Source organism: Pezoporus occidentalis, unplaced genomic scaffold (assembly GCF_034315485.1).
Source record: "Pezoporus occidentalis ecotype Australia unplaced genomic scaffold, CSIRO_AGI_Poc_V1 ctg159, whole genome shotgun sequence".
Lineage (NCBI taxonomy): Eukaryota > Metazoa > Chordata > Aves > Psittaciformes > Psittacidae > Pezoporus > Pezoporus occidentalis.
Window position 1 is genome coordinate 1,892,547 of NW_026913415.1, and position 17,014 is coordinate 1,909,560.

At 54.3% G+C, this 17,014-nt stretch overlaps 1 protein-coding gene across 1 annotated transcript in view; it reads left to right on the forward strand.

Moving 5' to 3' along the window:
- The window catches only part of COMMD4 (COMM domain containing 4), a 136,054-nt gene extending 119,698 nt beyond the window's left edge, over positions 1-16,356 (forward strand). Inside the window, exon 8 of the mRNA XM_062612051.1 lies at positions 16,312-16,356. Within this exon, the coding sequence (XP_062468035.1) occupies positions 16,312-16,356 (45 nt within the window). The remainder of the gene's footprint in view (positions 1-16,311) is intronic.
- The last annotated feature ends 658 nt before the right edge of the window (positions 16,357-17,014 follow it).

The following is a 17,014-nucleotide window of genomic DNA, read 5'->3' on the forward strand; positions in this document are numbered from 1 at the left end:
TAAAGGGGCCCCTGCCCACCCGCTGCTCAAAGCACCCTTGTTTCCGTTGGGGCGAGGCGAGGGAGGAGCGGCCGCTGTCACCGAGAGGGGAAGGAGCGTGATTTGGGGTGCGATGGGTGGCTCCGGGGGCTCCCGTGGCTGTCCCGACACCAGGCACAACCAGCTCTTGGGGTCCATGGAGTCCCGAAGCCGTGTTACCCATCCCTGGCTCTATCCCGTTCCCTGCCTCCTGCCGAAGCGGCTCTCAGCAGGGCTAAAGGCAACCGGACAGTCCTCGGGAACACACTGGGAAAAGGGCTTCCCAGCTTCTCCCCACCGTGCAAAGCCGATGCCACACATATTAAGGACAAGGACACAATCCTTGGGATACGCAGCATCTCACCCAGCCAGGATCCCCTCTCCTCGTCCCACAGAGCCCCAGCAGCTTTCAGGGCTCTCCTTGCTCACAGTGTAGCTCGCCTCCCATCTCTCCATCCCCTCTAAAGCTGCTCCCAGCCTCCTGCTTGGATCTGGAGCAGCACCCCCCTCCTTCCTCATGGATGTCTGTATTTCAGGTCCTTTCCCTCCCGCGCCGTGTTTCACTGATGGGTTACGTACGGCTTGTTTCCTGCTGGTTTACTTCTAACCTCTTTAGGGCCCTGGGTGTGACTTTGCTGCTTTTGACAGTGTTTACAACACCTTCCAGCTTACAGTCATCTGCAAACATGATTAATTTGTTGTTTACTCTTGCTTTCACATCATTAATAAAGACATTAAATAAAGCTGGGATGTGCTGTTTCCTCAGTACCTTTCCATGAGGAATTGTCAGGGGCTGGGTAAGTTCATTAGCTAATTCTGTTTAGTCTGGGGGTAACACATTACCCAGACTTGCTGGTTTGTTCTGATTCAATTTTGCCAAGTATTCCCCTTCCTGCTCTTTATCTCGAGCTCTTCCAAGGACCTCTGTGTTGCTTTGCTCTCTGTCTGTCCTTAGTGGTCCCCTCTTTGCCTTGCTAAGGGCTAATTGAGGGGCTTGGAGCAACCTGGTCTAGTGGAAGGTGTCCCTAACGGCAGAAGGTTGGAACTCGATGAGCTTAAGGTCCTTTCCAACCCAAACCATTCTATGATTCTGTCCCTAGGTTTGCTCCTGCTTCCCCATTCCCAGGCTTGCTTTGCTCCCTGTGGCACCAAGGGATGAGCCACTGTTTGCCACAGGAACATTGGCCTCAAGCAAGGGCAGCAAGTATGGCTTGAGCAAGAAGACACCTCCAAGCACCCTGAGCATCCTCTATGTTGGGGCTGCTCACCGGCTGGCTCCTTCCTCTGCAGGTGGGGTTTTCTCTGTCCGGCAGGGAATGCTGCCCGCTGGCCATGCTGGCTTCAGTGTTACCCAGCCCTGACTGGGAGGAGGTGTTGGGAAAACAACAGAGACAAGCCTGGCAATGACAGAGTAAACTGTTCACTTTGGTTATTATTATCATTATTTCCCCTCAGTCAGGATATTACAACCTCTGCTTGAAGCTTCATGTGTTACCCAGGGAAACATCCCTGCGGCAGCCCCCTTCAGCCACCCCCATCACCAGAGCCCCCGAGCGCAGCCCCACATCTGGCCAGCACATTTGCTATCCCTCAGCCAGGCCCTGGCTGAGCCAACATCTGGCTGAGCAGCGGAGGGGCAGCGCCAGCGTGGAGCGGTGCCTTTGGCTCTGCCCTGAAACCTGCTCTGCAGCGTGGGGAGCTGATGCTGGATGCCCCCAGCTCCATTTGCAGGCAGCAAGGAGCTGCCTTCGCCCTTTGGTGAGTGCCACACTGCTGATGGGGGGGGGGGGGGGGGGGGAGGCGGTACTTTGGGGAGGGTTGGGGGGAAAACAAGTTCAATTCTGTCCTTCCTCTGTAGCCCAGGGGCTGGTGTTGAGGCTGCCGCGGTCTCCATCCCTCCTGGCTCAGGGCTGCTCTCCCTCCTTTCGTACTGGCCGGATGCGTTTATTTATCCGAGCCCAGCTCTGTTTAGGATGTGTTTCCAGGGAAGCTGGTGTGAGGGAGGTGAGGAGGGCTGCTGAGGGGCTCCACAGCCCCTTAGCCAGCGTCCTTCCATGCTTGCAGGGATGCATGGGCACCTCTCATCCACCCCATCTCTCGCAGGAGCCCCTCTTCATCCGCTGCATCCAAGCCCAGCGCAGCTTGTGAAGCCGGGAGCCCTTTCCTTGGAAAGCTTTTTCCCTGGAGAGCAACATTCTCTGTTTGCTTGAGACTGGAGTAATTCAGAGCAGCGGGATGCTGGTGTTCACCTGCAGGGAAGAGACACCCCATTCACTCTTTAATAAGCCTGCTTGGCTTTTCACCCCAACATGACATCCAGTACCAGCAGAGGAGGGGCTGGGCCGCCCATGGGGCAAGGCTGGGGGTTCCTGATGTTGTGAGGGGCTGCAGCTTGGGAAGAGAGCCCATCCGAGGGAGGAGAGGCGAGCAGCAAGCGTGCTTGGAGCGCACCGCCAGCGTCTGGAAGGAATATCCCATCCGGTGCTGGCAGGAGGGAGCGCATTCATGAATGCTGCTGGGATTTAGCTTCTCAGCATCTGCCTTCCCAAGTGCTGGAGGGATTTTATAGGAAACAAAGCAAACCCTTTGGATCTGACCTGGTAGAAGCAATGACCCAGCTGGAGGGATCTCATTTGGGGTGGTGGATCCCTAGCCTTTGCCATGCACCCATTCCCTGAGGAGCAGGACATCAGCTGGGTGCTGTTCCAGCCAGGCTGGAGCATGTCCCAGACACATCCAGTGCTTAGGATAGTGGTCACCTCGGGGAGGTTTGCTCTCTATTTGCTCAGAGAAAGCACTGTGAACCTCGTGACTGTGGTTCCAAACAGCTGGGCAGATGTGCAGTGTCTCTGTGGTTGGGGTTGTACAGAGGGATGTCACGGGGTTAGTGCGCTATGTCCGGCATGCTGTGCCTCTGGTGAGGAAGCAAGGAGGAAGGGGATGCTGCGGGGAGTTGGGGCACGAGAAGCGCAGCCCTTTGTCCTCCCAAGCCTTTCTCTTGCCTCTTTGCAACCAGCCAAGCAGTCTGTGTGACAGGGACATGCTGTTGATTTAAGGAGACAAAACAGTTCACAGAGTTTCAGGGCCCTGAGTGTTCCAATTGCCCTGATGAGCCCCATCTGGGCTCTCACCCACACCCTCCAACCCCCTGCATTTAAGCTCAAGTGCCTCAATTCCTTGTTCCTCCTCATCAGGGATGTGGTGGGGCATGGGGTTGATGCTGGTCTCTGGTAGTGGCCCTGCCTGCTTGCCCTCATGACCAGGATGTGGCTGCAGCATGGTAAGCAAGCATCTCTTTATTGCCTTGGTGCTACTTCAGGGTGCTCCCACCTGGGCACATTGCATGCAGCCTCTGCATAGGAGTGAGCTTTAAAGTCCCTCCCAAGCAACCTGACGGGCAATGCAGGGCAGTGCTGGGGGGCTATCTTTGTGTTGGGGCCTTGCAATGATGCTGGACCATGGGATAACCCCTGTGGGCCAGCCCCCCAGTTATCCTGCTGCTTGCCTCAGGCCTTGTGGAGGGGGCTTGGTGTGAGATGGACTTTATTTGCCCCCTGAGGGGGGTCAGAGTGCTGTGACTGTACTTCCCTGTGACTAATACCCTTTGCTCTTCCTAGAGCACTGAACACATCACTCCCTGGTGTTAGCTTAAAAAAGGAAATCAATAAAACCCATTTATTTTTATCTGGGATTTAGGGTGCTTTGGAAGAGGAACTGAGCTGTAATTTGGAGTCAGCAGGCTCACCAGCTTCTCCAGGGCTTGTCAGATCTAGGAACGGGCTTTTAACACCAGATAAATATTGACTGATGTGTTTTCAAGGAGTGAGTACCCTGCTGTGTGAAGGGGGAACCCTCAGAGAGCATGGGGAGGGCTGGAGCAAGCCCTTGGAGCATCCAGAAAGCAACGGTGAGCTGTGCTGGCTGCTAAGGCTCACTTTGGGTGTCCAGTGAGGTCTCAGGATCTAACTGGGCTGTGACAGAGCTCAGGTTCTTAGGAAGCTTCTGATAGAACCTGCTTGAAGGGATGCCACTAGAGCAGCTTGCTCCAAGCCCCTGTGTCCAACCTGGCCTTGAACACTGCCAGGGATGGGGCAGCCACAGCTTCTCTGGGCACCCTGTGCCAGCGCCTCAGCACCCTCACAGGGAAGAGCTTCTGCCTAAGAGCTCATCTCAGTCTCCCCTCTGGCAGGTTCAAGCCATTCCCCTTGGCCTGTCCCTACAGGCCCTTGTCCCAAGCCCCTCTCCAGGTTTCCTGCAGCCCCTTCAGGCACTGGAGCTGCTCTCAGGTCTCCCCTTCAGGAGCCTTCTCTTCTCCAGGCTGCAGCCCAGGAGATGGCACCAACGCACCGCGCTGCCCGCCCCGCCGGGGCTCCGCGCCGGGGATGCTGCTCCGAGCCCGCCTGGGACCGGCTCCTGCTCCGAGCGCGGCGCCGGGGGCTGGGACGGGCAAGGGGAGCGGCGGGGCTCTGCTGCCAGCCCGGCCGCCGTCCCTCCTGCGGCTACAGCGGAGGTGGGGGTAAGAGGAGCAGCCCTGGCACATCCAGGCTGCCCCGGGCACCGTCCTTGTGAGCGCGGGAGCCTCTGTTGCTCTCCATCTCTTGAGCAAGCAGCGCGGCTGCCTGAGCTCCAGCCGCCTCTGCTGTTCCCAGTATCTGGCTACTGGTGGTGGCTGGAGGTGGGACATGTGATTAAGGATGAGCGTGTTTCTGCGGGGATGTAAGGCGGCACCATAGGGAAGGTTTGGAGGTGGCCTGAGGATGGAGAGCAAGTCCCTGGCAGCCCACCCCAGCCAGGATAGCATCCTGGTGAGCGGTGAAGTGTGCTTCAGCGCTGAGCCACATAGGGGTGAGTCCTGGGGGGCAGGTACTCGGTGGTGAACAAAGGTGATTGTGAGGGAGAAGGGGTGAAGCTCTGACAGGGAGCAATAATTGGGATGGAGCCATGTGGGACAGTGGCACGTCCGAGGGTAGCCCATTGCCAGAGCCTGCTGTGAGTCCTGGGGTGGGTTACAGACCTCAGTGTCCCTCCTGCCTCTGCTCCTGATACATGTGCCCTTGTGGCTCCACCAACTCACAGGCATTGGTGGTAGCTTTCCTCCAGGGGAGACCAGTTAAAAAGGAGACATGAGTTTTCTGTGTCCATCCCAAGCCCTACTTTTGTTATGCACTGGTTTCCTTCCCAAATGTCCTTCCTGCTGCTTGGCCCCCTTGTCTCTCTTTGGTGTCACCAAAACAGACCAGGCAGGTGCTACCTGCAGTGAGCTTCCCTCCCAGGCATGCCTTTGCAGGCTGCCAGGAGCGTGCACTGAAGCACCAGCATGAAGCCTTTTGTGCCTTGACCCTAGAAAGCTGCTGCTTTACCTGGTGCTTGCTCAGCTTGTGATGCAAGGAGCTGCCCCCTCCTTCCAGCTTCTTGGGGGAAGATGCAGATGACTCCTTTACCTGGAAAGGTGGTGGTTTCTCTGAGTGCAATAAGCAGGGTAGGATGCTTGTACTCCATCTCCCCATCCTGGCTTCCTGGGCTTGCAGTGGAGTTGACACCCTCCATGGAGCCCATTCCCTGCACCCCTTTCCTTTTCCTTCCTTTACACAACCCTGAAGCCCCCAGAGCTTTAATGGGATGGGTGGGACTGAATAACCAGAGGAAGATGCAGTGCTTGCCCCCTCCCTCCCATCACCCCAGCTCCTGGTGCTGTAGTTTCCTTCCCAGCCAGGCTTCACCGAGGGATTCTCTCCCTGCAGCGGGACCCATCTGTCTTGGAGCAGATTAGAAAGATGTCACTTTGCCAGCACAGTCATTTATCACAGTGGCTGGGGAAATTAGCAGGGGCCGGGCAGGGAGGAGGGAAACTGTTCTTGTCCTGGTGGTGTCGGTAAAGGTTGTGGAGGCTTCTAGACTATTTCTAGCTTGGCATCAGTTTGTCCTGAGGAAGAAACCAGGGCCTGGGATTTCCACCTTCGCGTCCTGATGGGGTTGAGAGCAATAAACTCTGACAAAATGTATGGGGCAGAGGAGCTGGGATCTCTCAAGCATTGGGGTTTTTAACTGGCTGCTTGTGTTCTCCTTCCAGCTGCTAATTCCAGGAGCCAGGGTAGAAATGAAACCTTCAGGCTTGCCATAATAATCACAAGGATGGGGCAAACCTCCTCGTTGAGGGGGTTACCTGCACCATGCTCTGTCCATGGAGTAGCCCAGCTGGATCTGATGCTTTGCCCAGGGGCAGGTGGTGGGATAAGGGGCTTCAATCCCAAGTTTCCACCTGGAAACATGGCAAAACTCAGGAAAGAAGAGGAGAAAAAAAGGCTATTTTTCAGCGATGGAGAGAGCGCTGCAAACAAATGAGGAGCAGAATGCAAATGAAACCTGATAAAAATTCCCTGGCAGTGTCCCCTTTCAGCGTCATATATTTTTATCTTACTCTGGTTTTATTTGCTGGAAAGGGAAATGTAAAGGGAGAAACATTCAATTTAACCTGCTTGTCAGCTGGCGCCTCTGAGCTGTGGCACTTGGAGGCTGGAGGAGGGAGGGATGCTCCCAGGGCCCAGCGCCGTGCCTGGGACCACTGATGCTCCCTTGCCTGTCTGTGCACCCCCTGTTGTCACAAGCATCCTGTGGCACATGGCTGTCACTATGTTAATCACCATAGGAACGAGGGGCTGAGTGCTGGCAGGATCTGTCCCCCTGCATGGCACAGTGGGGCCTTCTCCTCCCTGGGCTCCATGAAGCAAGGCTGGAGCTGGTGGCACCTCAAGGACACCTTTGTGTTCCCATTGTCTTCCTCTCTGTGATGCTTTGCCAATCTCTTGGCTTCTCTCCATCTCTCCAGGCATGTGGACCAGTGCTACAGGGACCCACGTCCTGCAGTAAGGCAGCCCCATATATCCTTGGGGTCAAAGGTGGGACTTTTGGGCAGTAACTGCCTCTTAGGAGTGTGTGGGGACTCTTTGGTGTTCGCACTCAACTAACACAAGGGGGAGATGGTCTCAGGCTTTTTTTTTCTCAGATCACCAGCTTCTCCTTCTGGAGGGGGAAATGTTGGAGTTCCCATGAGCTGTTTTGGCCTGCAAAGATGCAAACCAGCTTCTAGATGGTAGAAATGAGGGATGACAATCAACTGTAAAGCTCAGCACATGCTCACTATTGGGATTCTTGAATATCTAAATGTGGGAGCTGGAGGTGTCAGTGCAAGCCATGAAGTCTGAGTATCTGATCCTGTACCATGGCCAGTACATGTACCAGAACCAAGTTCCAGTGGGCTTTGAGTATAGAGTGTGTGGACAGAGCTAGGGAGAAGGTGCTGGAGATGACTGGTTTCTCCTCAAATCGGGCAGGGCTTCTGAACACCTCCTACCCCAGCCTGAAACTGGTGATGTGGAGTATCCTGCTCATGTTGTGCTGTGGGACCCCAGCACTGACTTGAAGAGAACCAGCTGCTGGCTTGGCTTCCTTGAAGGCCCAAGGCAGGGGAGAAGATGCTCCCAGCAATACACCTGTGGGTGCTTGGGTTTTGATTTGTGGCAAGGAAACCTCCTCCCCTTGATGGAGGCTGCTGGCTGGCAGTGGCTGTGACAGGAGCAGCTGGGATGTGGACATCAGTCTCCTCATAACTAGACTGAGACCAATGCCTTATTCCCTGGCAGGCATTCATCAGCTGGCAATGACTTTCTGTCTTTACTGACCCAGGGCTGGAGCTGAGCCAGTGACACGGAGGTAAAAGTGTCTGTTTACCCATGAAAAATACTCCTGAGGCATCTTGAGCCTCTTCCAGCTTCAAACACCGGTGAAACCAAGGACGTGCTCCCAGTGGGGAGGTGCTGGTAGGACTGGAGCACCCAGGCAGTGAAACCTCACTGAAACCAGCGCTGCTGGTGCAGGTGATGCTCGGGAGGTGCAGAGAGCTGCTCTCTGGGCGTGGGTAGACACTGCAATGGTGATTGCAGAAGGTGTCTCTTGTGTCCTTGTTCCCTCTTAGCTCCCCACTGGGAAGAGGGAGAAAATTGAGGCAGTCATGAGGAATATAGCAGTAATAAAGCCAGGCCCCTGTCTGGCAGGGTGTAGCTGTGCTGAGAGCAGCAGCTCAGCAGGCAGCGGGTGCGCTACGGAGCCAAGGATAATAAGAATAATAGAAGAGATGTCAGGGTGAGTGGCAGCGCGGCAGCCTGGGGCCAGCCTTGTCTCCTGCAGGGATCCTGCTGCCCACCAGAAGCTCTGCCCAGCCCCTGGGAAGCTGTCAGCTGCTGACACGGCACAAATAGAGCCATTGCCCTGTGGAAACCCTGCCTCTGGTGTGTTTCCGCTTGATGCTGCTGCTGCTGCTTGGTGAAACCCCTCAGTGAGTGCGCTGCCTGGGTCTGGGTTGGGATGGAGAGAGGGAAATGGAGACAGTGGGAAAGGGACAGTGTTTTCTAAAAAGAGCAAAGCCAGGGAAGAGGGTGGAAATAGGGCAGAAATGGTTTGGATGAGAGAAGAGCCCCATCCCTGAGGCACGAGCTGGCTTCAGCCCCTCCATCACCTCCTGAGCTGATGTCCCTCATCCCATCAACTCCTACTTGCTCTATCCAGCCCTGGCACCCATGGGTTCACCTCCTCATGCACAGTCCCCATCCTCTCCTACCCTTCAGCAGAGCCCCCCTTCCTGGCTCTATACCTGCTTCCTGCCTGGATGCACGCATCACACATCCCCTTCCCCAGGGACAAAATTCCCCATCCTTACTGGTTTTCCACAAGCTGTTAGGGAGATGCATCAAACTTCATTCTTGTACAGATCATCATTGCTTTTCTTTTGCAGCTTGCTAGAAGGACCAGGCACATCCTGTGTGAGCCAAGGATGTGTGCAGAGAGAGGACCAAGAGATTGAGTCTTTGGCTGTATGGGGATGGTTCCCCATTAACCACACAGGAAGAGCACCAGCTGGAGGAGGAGGAAAGGGAGAGCCAGTGGGCAGTGATGTTTAAAGGAGGAGGGAAAGGGCTGGGTCTCAGCTGTGAGAATGAGGATGGATTTTTTGGAGTAGCCTTGGGTTGGTTTTCTCTTTTCTGTTGGAAACTGCTCCTTTGTCAAAGCAAGTGCCTGTAGGGAAGGTCAGATGTGATCAATCTCCCCAGTTTGAAAGCAGGCGTTCAGAAATGCTCAGCCATGTCCCATTCAGGTGATTGGTGAGCGGGCACAATGGGCGAGAGTTGGTTCAAAAGACTTTTTGCCTGGAAAATGTGAATTTGCAGCCCAGCATCTAAAGAGACAAAGTGAAGCAAGCTCCAAAGACTGAATCCACTTGGTGCTTTCTGGTGTGATGGGTTTGACTCCCCCTCTCCCCTCACAGCTTTTGCATCCCTGCAGCATGGTCCCCTAAGGATAATGGTCCTTTTGGGGAATAAAACCCCTTTCCTACCAGCTCTAGCATGGAAAAGGATGAAAGCCAGCCCAGAAGCATAAGGCTTCAAGGGGCTGGGGATTTAAACACATGGAAAGCCCATTGTGTCTTGTCCAAGTTCTGTTTCAGTGGTGTTAGTACTGACCCCCTGCCCCTGGTTTCTCAGTGTGGCTCCAGCCCTGGGAAACAGGGAATCATCTTTAAGTGGTCTGTGCTAGAGTGACTTCAGAATGCTGTGTGTTTAATAGTGATTAATGGGGATTAAATAAGAACGGGAGAGAAGCACTGGGAGGACCAGCCTGTCTTGGGAATAGGCAGTAAGGCAGGGAAAGTGCTACCTGGAAAGTACCTAGGGAGATGGCTGCCAGTGTGGGACGGCTGGAAACTGGGATCCTTTGGATGATGGTTGTCACATCCTTTGACGGGACGGGGGGATGCTGTGGCTGTACCCCAAGATGTGGGTCAGCTGGTTTGGAAGTCATTGACCTTCCTGGGAATGATCTGGGAACTCCAGGCTCACTGGAGGGCTTTGGAGATGGGCAGGGCTTCTTACCCATGGTCACAGGGTGCCACAGAGCCGGTGAGAAAGGGATGCAGTAACTGGGAAAAGCTGGATGCTGATCTGTTCTTAGCCTGTGGAATGAGAGCAGAGCCCTGGCAAAAGGCTTCCTGGGTGGATGCTGCCCAGGACAGCGTGGACTGGGGTGTCTGTGGTGGTAGACAGCCAAGGGCTGTTCTGGCTCCTGATGACAGCAGCTCCTCTGGGACGTGTCTTGAGTGTTGTGCGAGCTAATTACATGCCCTTAGGGGGTTTCTTATAGCTGGAGCCCCTGGGTGCTGACATGTGTTGGAACATCCTTGCCTGGGCTGTGATGGGTATGGAGCGGCGTGGTGCTCACGGTGTGAGAGGGGACCTGCCTGCTGATAACGTGTGCAGGAGCGTGGCGCAGGGATGCAGAGCAGGGCTGCCTGCAGGCAGCTTCCCCCCGAGCTCACCCCTGGAGCTGCCTTTTGAGGGCTGTTTCATCTGGGTGACTCTCACACGGGCAGCTCTTGAGAGGCGAAGCAGCAGAATTGGATGTTTGTGCCGCACGAAGGAGGCTCTGGTTACACAGCTGGGGAGAAGAGGATCCTAAATTGGATTTCTCCGCTCGCTTGGAATGGGCTCCAGTTGTGGGGGATTACTGGGGATTTAAAGTGAACATATAGGAAATGGTAATGAAACCATCCCCCAGCCAAAAGAGCCGGGGAGCTCCATGTGTTGCTGTGTTAAATACAGAGGAATCTTGCAATTAACATCTGAGCGGTGCTGGTGACGAATGAAAGTCATGCAAGTTTGCAGGGTTGCAGCCTGCCTTTCATCTCCTCCTCTGCGGGTGAAGCATGAAGGCAGCCAGCTCCTTCCCGCACCATGGGCATCACATCCCTTCCACCCTCTCCTAGGTGGGGTGACCCGTATGGGATGCTCATGGGAACAAAGCAAACCCCACAGCACTGGGAGGGGGCCAGCAGCCACCCCCAGATCTGCAGAAAACACTGTGTTCTCCAGTGAAAATCAGCGATTCCTTTTTAAGAATGAAATTTGGGATGCTTAATTGGGTATGCTGAGATTGAGCGCCGCCGATTGCCGTTTCCCACTCCTCTGCCTCCCCCTTGTTTTGGCCCCAGAAATGTCAAGGCTAATTGCCAGCATTATTTCTCCTCTTGTTTCAGCCTCGCCCACCCCAGTGCTGAGGAATGAGGCAGCGTGTGTGAGCATCATTGCCTAGCGCTGGTGTGGACAGTCCCTACCCTGGGAGCTGGCTCTAAGTAGGGATACACAGCTTAATGTGGGGAGCAGCACCCTGCAAGCTGCTTAACAGAGAGCACATCTGAGTTCAGACAGGGATCCAAACAGGCAACTTGGTTTTGTGGAGAGATGAATACAGGTGGAGCTGTGGGAGCTGAACTGGGATGGGGATGGAGGCCTGCCTGGAGAGCGGTGGATTCCTGTGAGGGGGACCTGCACACTGGCTGGTTCTGGGGGGTGGTTTGGTGGGGAGCAGGATGAGTGCCAGCAGATGGCACTCTGGAATGCACGGCACAGCCTCTTCACTGTGCAGAACCTGCTCTGAAATGGCTTCCTCAGCTTCTCTGTGCAGCCACTCGGGGCTGGGGCTGGATGCTGTGGTCCAGCACACTCTACCCCAGCTCACCCTCCAACCTCACCCTCTTCAGAGCCAGCATCTCCTGTTTGCAGACCTTGTGCCCTACATCCTCACCTCCTCACCAAGGTGTTTCTCCAGCCCCTTCTTTGCTCTACCTGGGTGCTGGGTTCCAAGGACAATGAGGCTGAAGGTCCCCTCCTGCCAAAAGGGGATGTTTGGGGACCCCAGCTTGAGGTTTTGGTGCTCGGGTTGGGAATGTGAGCATCGTGGGGAGGAGGGCTGGGAGCAAAAGCATGCGGAGCCTGTTTATTTTCTGTCCCTGGGGTGGTAGGCGCTCACCTCTGCCTCGAATTACAAGTCATGTCACATCTTGGGAGGCTTGAAATTGTGTTTCTCAGCAATGTTCCTAAAGAGATTAGAAGCACTGAAATGGCTGAAATACCCTCTGAGCTCAGAGTGGAATAAGGCGCAGAGCAGAGTGGCAAGGGGAGAAAGCTGCAGCATCCTCACCAGCATGGAGGGCAGGGCTGGGGGCAGCTCATCCCTTGCCCCCTCTTCACACCCTCCTCATTTAGGATTGTTTTTCCAGTGCCAGTTCATATTGGTGCAAATGGGATGTGGGAAGAGCTGGGGTGGCCACTTTCCCCCTGGTGTGGGATGGAGGAGCCCAACCAGCATCCCACAGAGCACAAGGGGTCTTTAAAGAGATACTGAAATGTTCACCCATGGAGCAGGGTGCTGCTCCCACCCCCCCTCAGTTTACAGATGGGGAGAGAGGAAATGTGATTTCAGGGATTAAGAAGGGCCAAGCAGCCAGGCAGAAGCTGACCCTGAGTGCAGAAGAAGCTGATTTCCAGGGCTGAATAAGAGGAGGTAGTGGTTCAAAACTTAATACAAGGCAGAAACTGCTTTCTGAAGTTTGGCTGCTTATTTCCAGTTGGCTTATTCCTAACCCCAGTCTGAATCACTCATCTCTGATTCTTTGCATTCTCTTCTTGCTGCTAGAGCCCCTGCAATAGGGCCTGCATTGGCTGTGGGGCTGCATCCCGGTCCTTACCGTGCGCATCCCTATTCCTGGGACTGTGTGGAGCTGTCGGAGGTGTCACAGGAGTGAATTGGTCCCCAGGTGCTGCTTTGAGGGCCTGGCTGACAGAGTGATTGGTGATCAGCAGCTGAACCGACACATCATGCCACAATTAGAGACCTCCTGGTAAGAGAGAGATTCGAGCCAGGCGAAGACAGAGCCGGTTACAAATATTGAAGGAGCTGTTAAAGATGCAAACTCATTATCTCCCAAGCAATCCAGCAACATTCACGAGGACATTAGTGCCAGAGCAGCACATAGGAATGATGAATGTCTCCACTGGCGTGGGTCTTGTGTTACGGAGTGGACAAAAAGACAAGCTTGATGACAAACACATCCCCAAACATGGCCATCATCCCAATTACCGCCTGGGAAGAAACGCGAGGGTGAGGAATGGGAATGGGGGAAAGGGGTAGACATGAAGTGGGGCAAGCTGTGGTCTGCTGCAAGGGGCTGAAAAGCCAGAGGAGGTGCTGGGATTGAAGAAGGAGCTCTCATGGCTGGGTCTGTTGGGAGAAGAGAGCTGGGATTCGCTGCTCTGGTCTCCACTGGCTAATTATGTTGCCACGTTCCTCCTGACTTGTGAGACTCAGCAAAAGCCTTGGCGAGGGTTGCCTCAGAGGTCAACAGAACGGATCTAATTGCATTTCCAGAGTATTTATGTGGCTATTTTCAGAGTGCTTTTTCCATACCCCTGGAAAAATGCAGACCAAAAGAGCAACAACCTGCTCCTCCATAGCCACCGTGCCGGCAGGGAAGGTGGTGCTGCCACCACATGTGGCCACATCTGTGATGGAAGAGGTGCCACTGGCATGCTGCTTCAGAGCCCTTATAGCTGGGGTATTTAAATCCTCCTGCTCTGGTGAGGGGGAAGCCCAGATTGATTTCTATCCAGTTGTGTGGCTCTGTCTCTGCAATAACAATGTGCTTAGTGTGCAGGATGAAATTAATACAGAGCCAGATTTACCTGGGGAATATTTGAGCGAGTTTTGAGCTGAATATTCGTTGGAATTTTCCGCGCTCTGATGTCTTGCTTGGCCCATCATGGCTTCAACCGGGCAGCTGGGTCAGCTCTTCCTGGGGCAGCACTCGCTGTGTCAGAAATGCTGGAAATATCCCAACAGAAAATCTCCACCGCATTTTCTCTGCAGCCTGCGAAGCAGTGGACATGATGTAAATCCTGCTCTCTATCCATGCTGTGCTCTGAGGAAAGAGGGGCTCGGCTCCTGTCCCCTATCCCATGGGTGCCATGCGGGGCAGAGGGATGCGGGAGCACTGGGGGGGTCACAGCCCTGCACTGGAAGGTGCCTGGCAGCCCAGAGCTGGGTCAGAGCTGCAGGACATGGGTGGAATCAGCAATTGTAATCAAAGCTGACCTGGAGCCAACTCTGTGGAGAGCTCTCAATGCTACAACTAAATGAGCCGGTGGCAGATTCAGGCAAGACTAAAATTAAACCAGGTCAGGTACAGGCAGTATTGTGAAGCCAGGAGCCAGGGTTTCAAAGCATCTCTCTCCAAGAGAAGGAGAGCAGGGGAAAAAAAACCTTCCTGTGTATGCAAAGGACATTTCCAGAGCTCTAATCCTTTGATTATAACAGATCTTAAGAGAAACCATGCTACTCCTTGAAGGTGGAGGAAAAGAAACCCAATGTAACTGCTCTGAACTGGTAGAAGGTGAGCTGCTAATAATCAGCAGAGAAGAATGATTGATTTATTGGATGTGATACATTTAATGATGAAATACCAACTGTCTTTCCTAATTCCTGTGTCTAATGGAGGAGAGCATAGTAAAAGCACCAGTGTATACTGGTGCAGTAAGTACTGGGATGGGGCAGCAGGTATTTCTAGGAGTGCAGTGGACATGAGCAAAATGCGATGCTAAGGGCTGCCAGGAGGGGATGTGGCTCACGGGCTGTACTGCGGGAGAGGGGCTGCCATAGTGGAGACTAAAAATACACCCCTGGAGACAGCTTCCCTTGCTCAGGACTCTATAGGCTGCAGACATTCACGCGGGTGTGTTATGGGTGTGTAGGTGATAAAATAGAGGCTGGTTTGGTTGGGTACCACTCCAGCGGGTCTGTGTCCCTTCGGTGTCCTGCACCAAGAGCCTGTCCCCTCGTACCTGGGGGACCAGGTATGCTCTTCATCTCTGAGGGTGCTTCTCAACAAGCCAAGAAAGATGAAGGCTGGGAATGATATTGGATTCTCCCTCCTCTGCTGCTGACAGACACAGTGATGGGGAAGAGAGGGCAACAAGGCTTGTCTGGATTAAGCAGCCGGATGGAGAGCCGTGTTGGTGAGGAGCATTGCCTGCTTGTGCAGAGGCTACAGCAGTGTAGGGCACTGCAGAGGGGCCTTGCTGATGTCCCCTCCCTTGGTAGCCTTTGTCCTGGCTGCACTGCTCAGCACTGCAGGCACCTGTCCTGCTCTTCCTGCTCCTCTGGAAGGTGGGTATAGCACATCTGCCTGTTTGCTGGGGGTGACTTTTTGGGGCTGTGCTGAGCAAAGACCTTTGGATGAACCAGGATGGTGTCTCTGCACCTGAGAATGGTGTTACAGCTCCGAGGGGCAGGAAAAGCCTGTAAGGAGCTACAAAGCACACTCGCACTGGATGCGGGGCCATGCGGGGCTTGTCTCCCACCCTTCCTGTGGGTGCTCAAGACATGGGTTCAGCCACAAGGCAGACAAGGGGTGACGGCTTGGCTCTGCTCCTGGAGCCGCACGTGCCGCGGCCGGTGCAGTAGCAGAGCCCGTAGCTAGATGCCACTCAGTACTAAGGTGTCATTATTTTTTATGAACTAGGAGAACGTTCCCTAATGCGCCCGGGAACATTATCGTAAATAATTAAGTCTGAACTGCAGTTGTCACAGTAAATGAACAAAAGATTGTTCTGCTTCCCCTGTGCCAAGCACGAGCCACGGGCTCCGCGTCCCCCTGGTTTTTTACTGCCAATTCAAGGAAAGCAGCGAAGAAAGAACGGAGAGGACGTCTCCAGGTTGGGAGTGGATCTAAAATCCCTCCAAAAAACGCAGCCATTGGGTACATCGGATCCATTTCTCTCTCTGTGAGGGCTTGGGAAACAAGATGCCAGAAGCTCCTTATGATGGCTCCAACCCCAAATGAACACAGGGTTTGGGCTGAATATTCACCTTATGGGATCAAGGATTATTTGCAAGCAGATCAGAATGAGCAAGCTGAATGGAGCTCCAGGTATCTGCCAAACGCAAGGACAAGCCACAGGCCATCAGAAAACCCAACGCACAGGATTTGCAAGTCCTGCCTTAAAGCTCAAATCCCTCCTGAGCTGATGGAGCACTTCCATGTGTGCTTCAGTCTGAGGAATGTAACAGGGCATGATTAGAGGTTTATTTATGTAACTGAGGTTTTGTTTAGCTCTTGGTCCATTGCACAGGAGCGTCTTGGTATGCTCCTAAAGCAGCTGCCAGAGCCAAGCAGACAAATGATGTCTCTGAAGGGTGGGAGCCAATGGCTTGGTGTGGCCAGGATTGCAGGAGGGCAAAATACAGCCTGTGTCTGGGGATGATCACTCCTGTATATCACAGGGATGCTGTGGCTGCCTGGGCTGAGCTTTGGAGAGCATCGCCTGCCCCTTCTGCTGCCTTGATTTAAGGCTGCTGGTGTTGAGGAGGCAGTGATTTGATGACAGATCCTGACAGCTGTGATGCATGCCTGAGGTCCATGTCCCGCCTCCCTGTATCTTCCTGTGTGGGTCTTAATTCAGTGCAAAGTGGGGACGTGTCACTCTGCCTCCTCCTGCATGACTGAGCTTCACCCTTCATCTTCCTCATGGCTGTGGGGGGAAGGCTGCTGCTTGCCCAGTGCTCAGTGCTGGTGCAGGTGAAGGTGTCACCTTGCCTTGTGCAGATTGCATCGTGGAGGGGATAAGAGCCAGTGTCAGCAAGGCAGGGCCCTGGTTTTGATCAGCCTCTCGCTGCTGTGCCTGCCCAACGTGCTGCTGGCCTCCAGCAAGAGAGAGCAAGGGGGATAATAATCGCTTTCCTCCGCTCCATCCCAGGTTTATGGTGCACAACGTTTTAAAAGGGTGAATAATTAAGTGCTGCTCATAAAAGTGTTGCTTGGCGCTGCTGCCGGGCTCCTCCAGACCAGGAACCAGGACCTGAGTGGAGGGAGCTGAGATTCATCATGTGCCAGGCACTGGGCTCATCCCATGGGCAGAGGGTCCTGGAGGGGAAAATAATCCCCCCGGTTTGCTCTGCCAAGCGGGATGGAGGCTGTTCGTGTGCTGCATGGGTCCCCATGGCTGGCTGTTTGCAGGCTGTCCAGCGCAGGGGTGTTTCTCTTGGCGAGCTGCAGCCGTGGTAAATAACCCAGAACGTGTGTGTGATGGATGTCCGCTCCCCGCCAGCCTGTCTC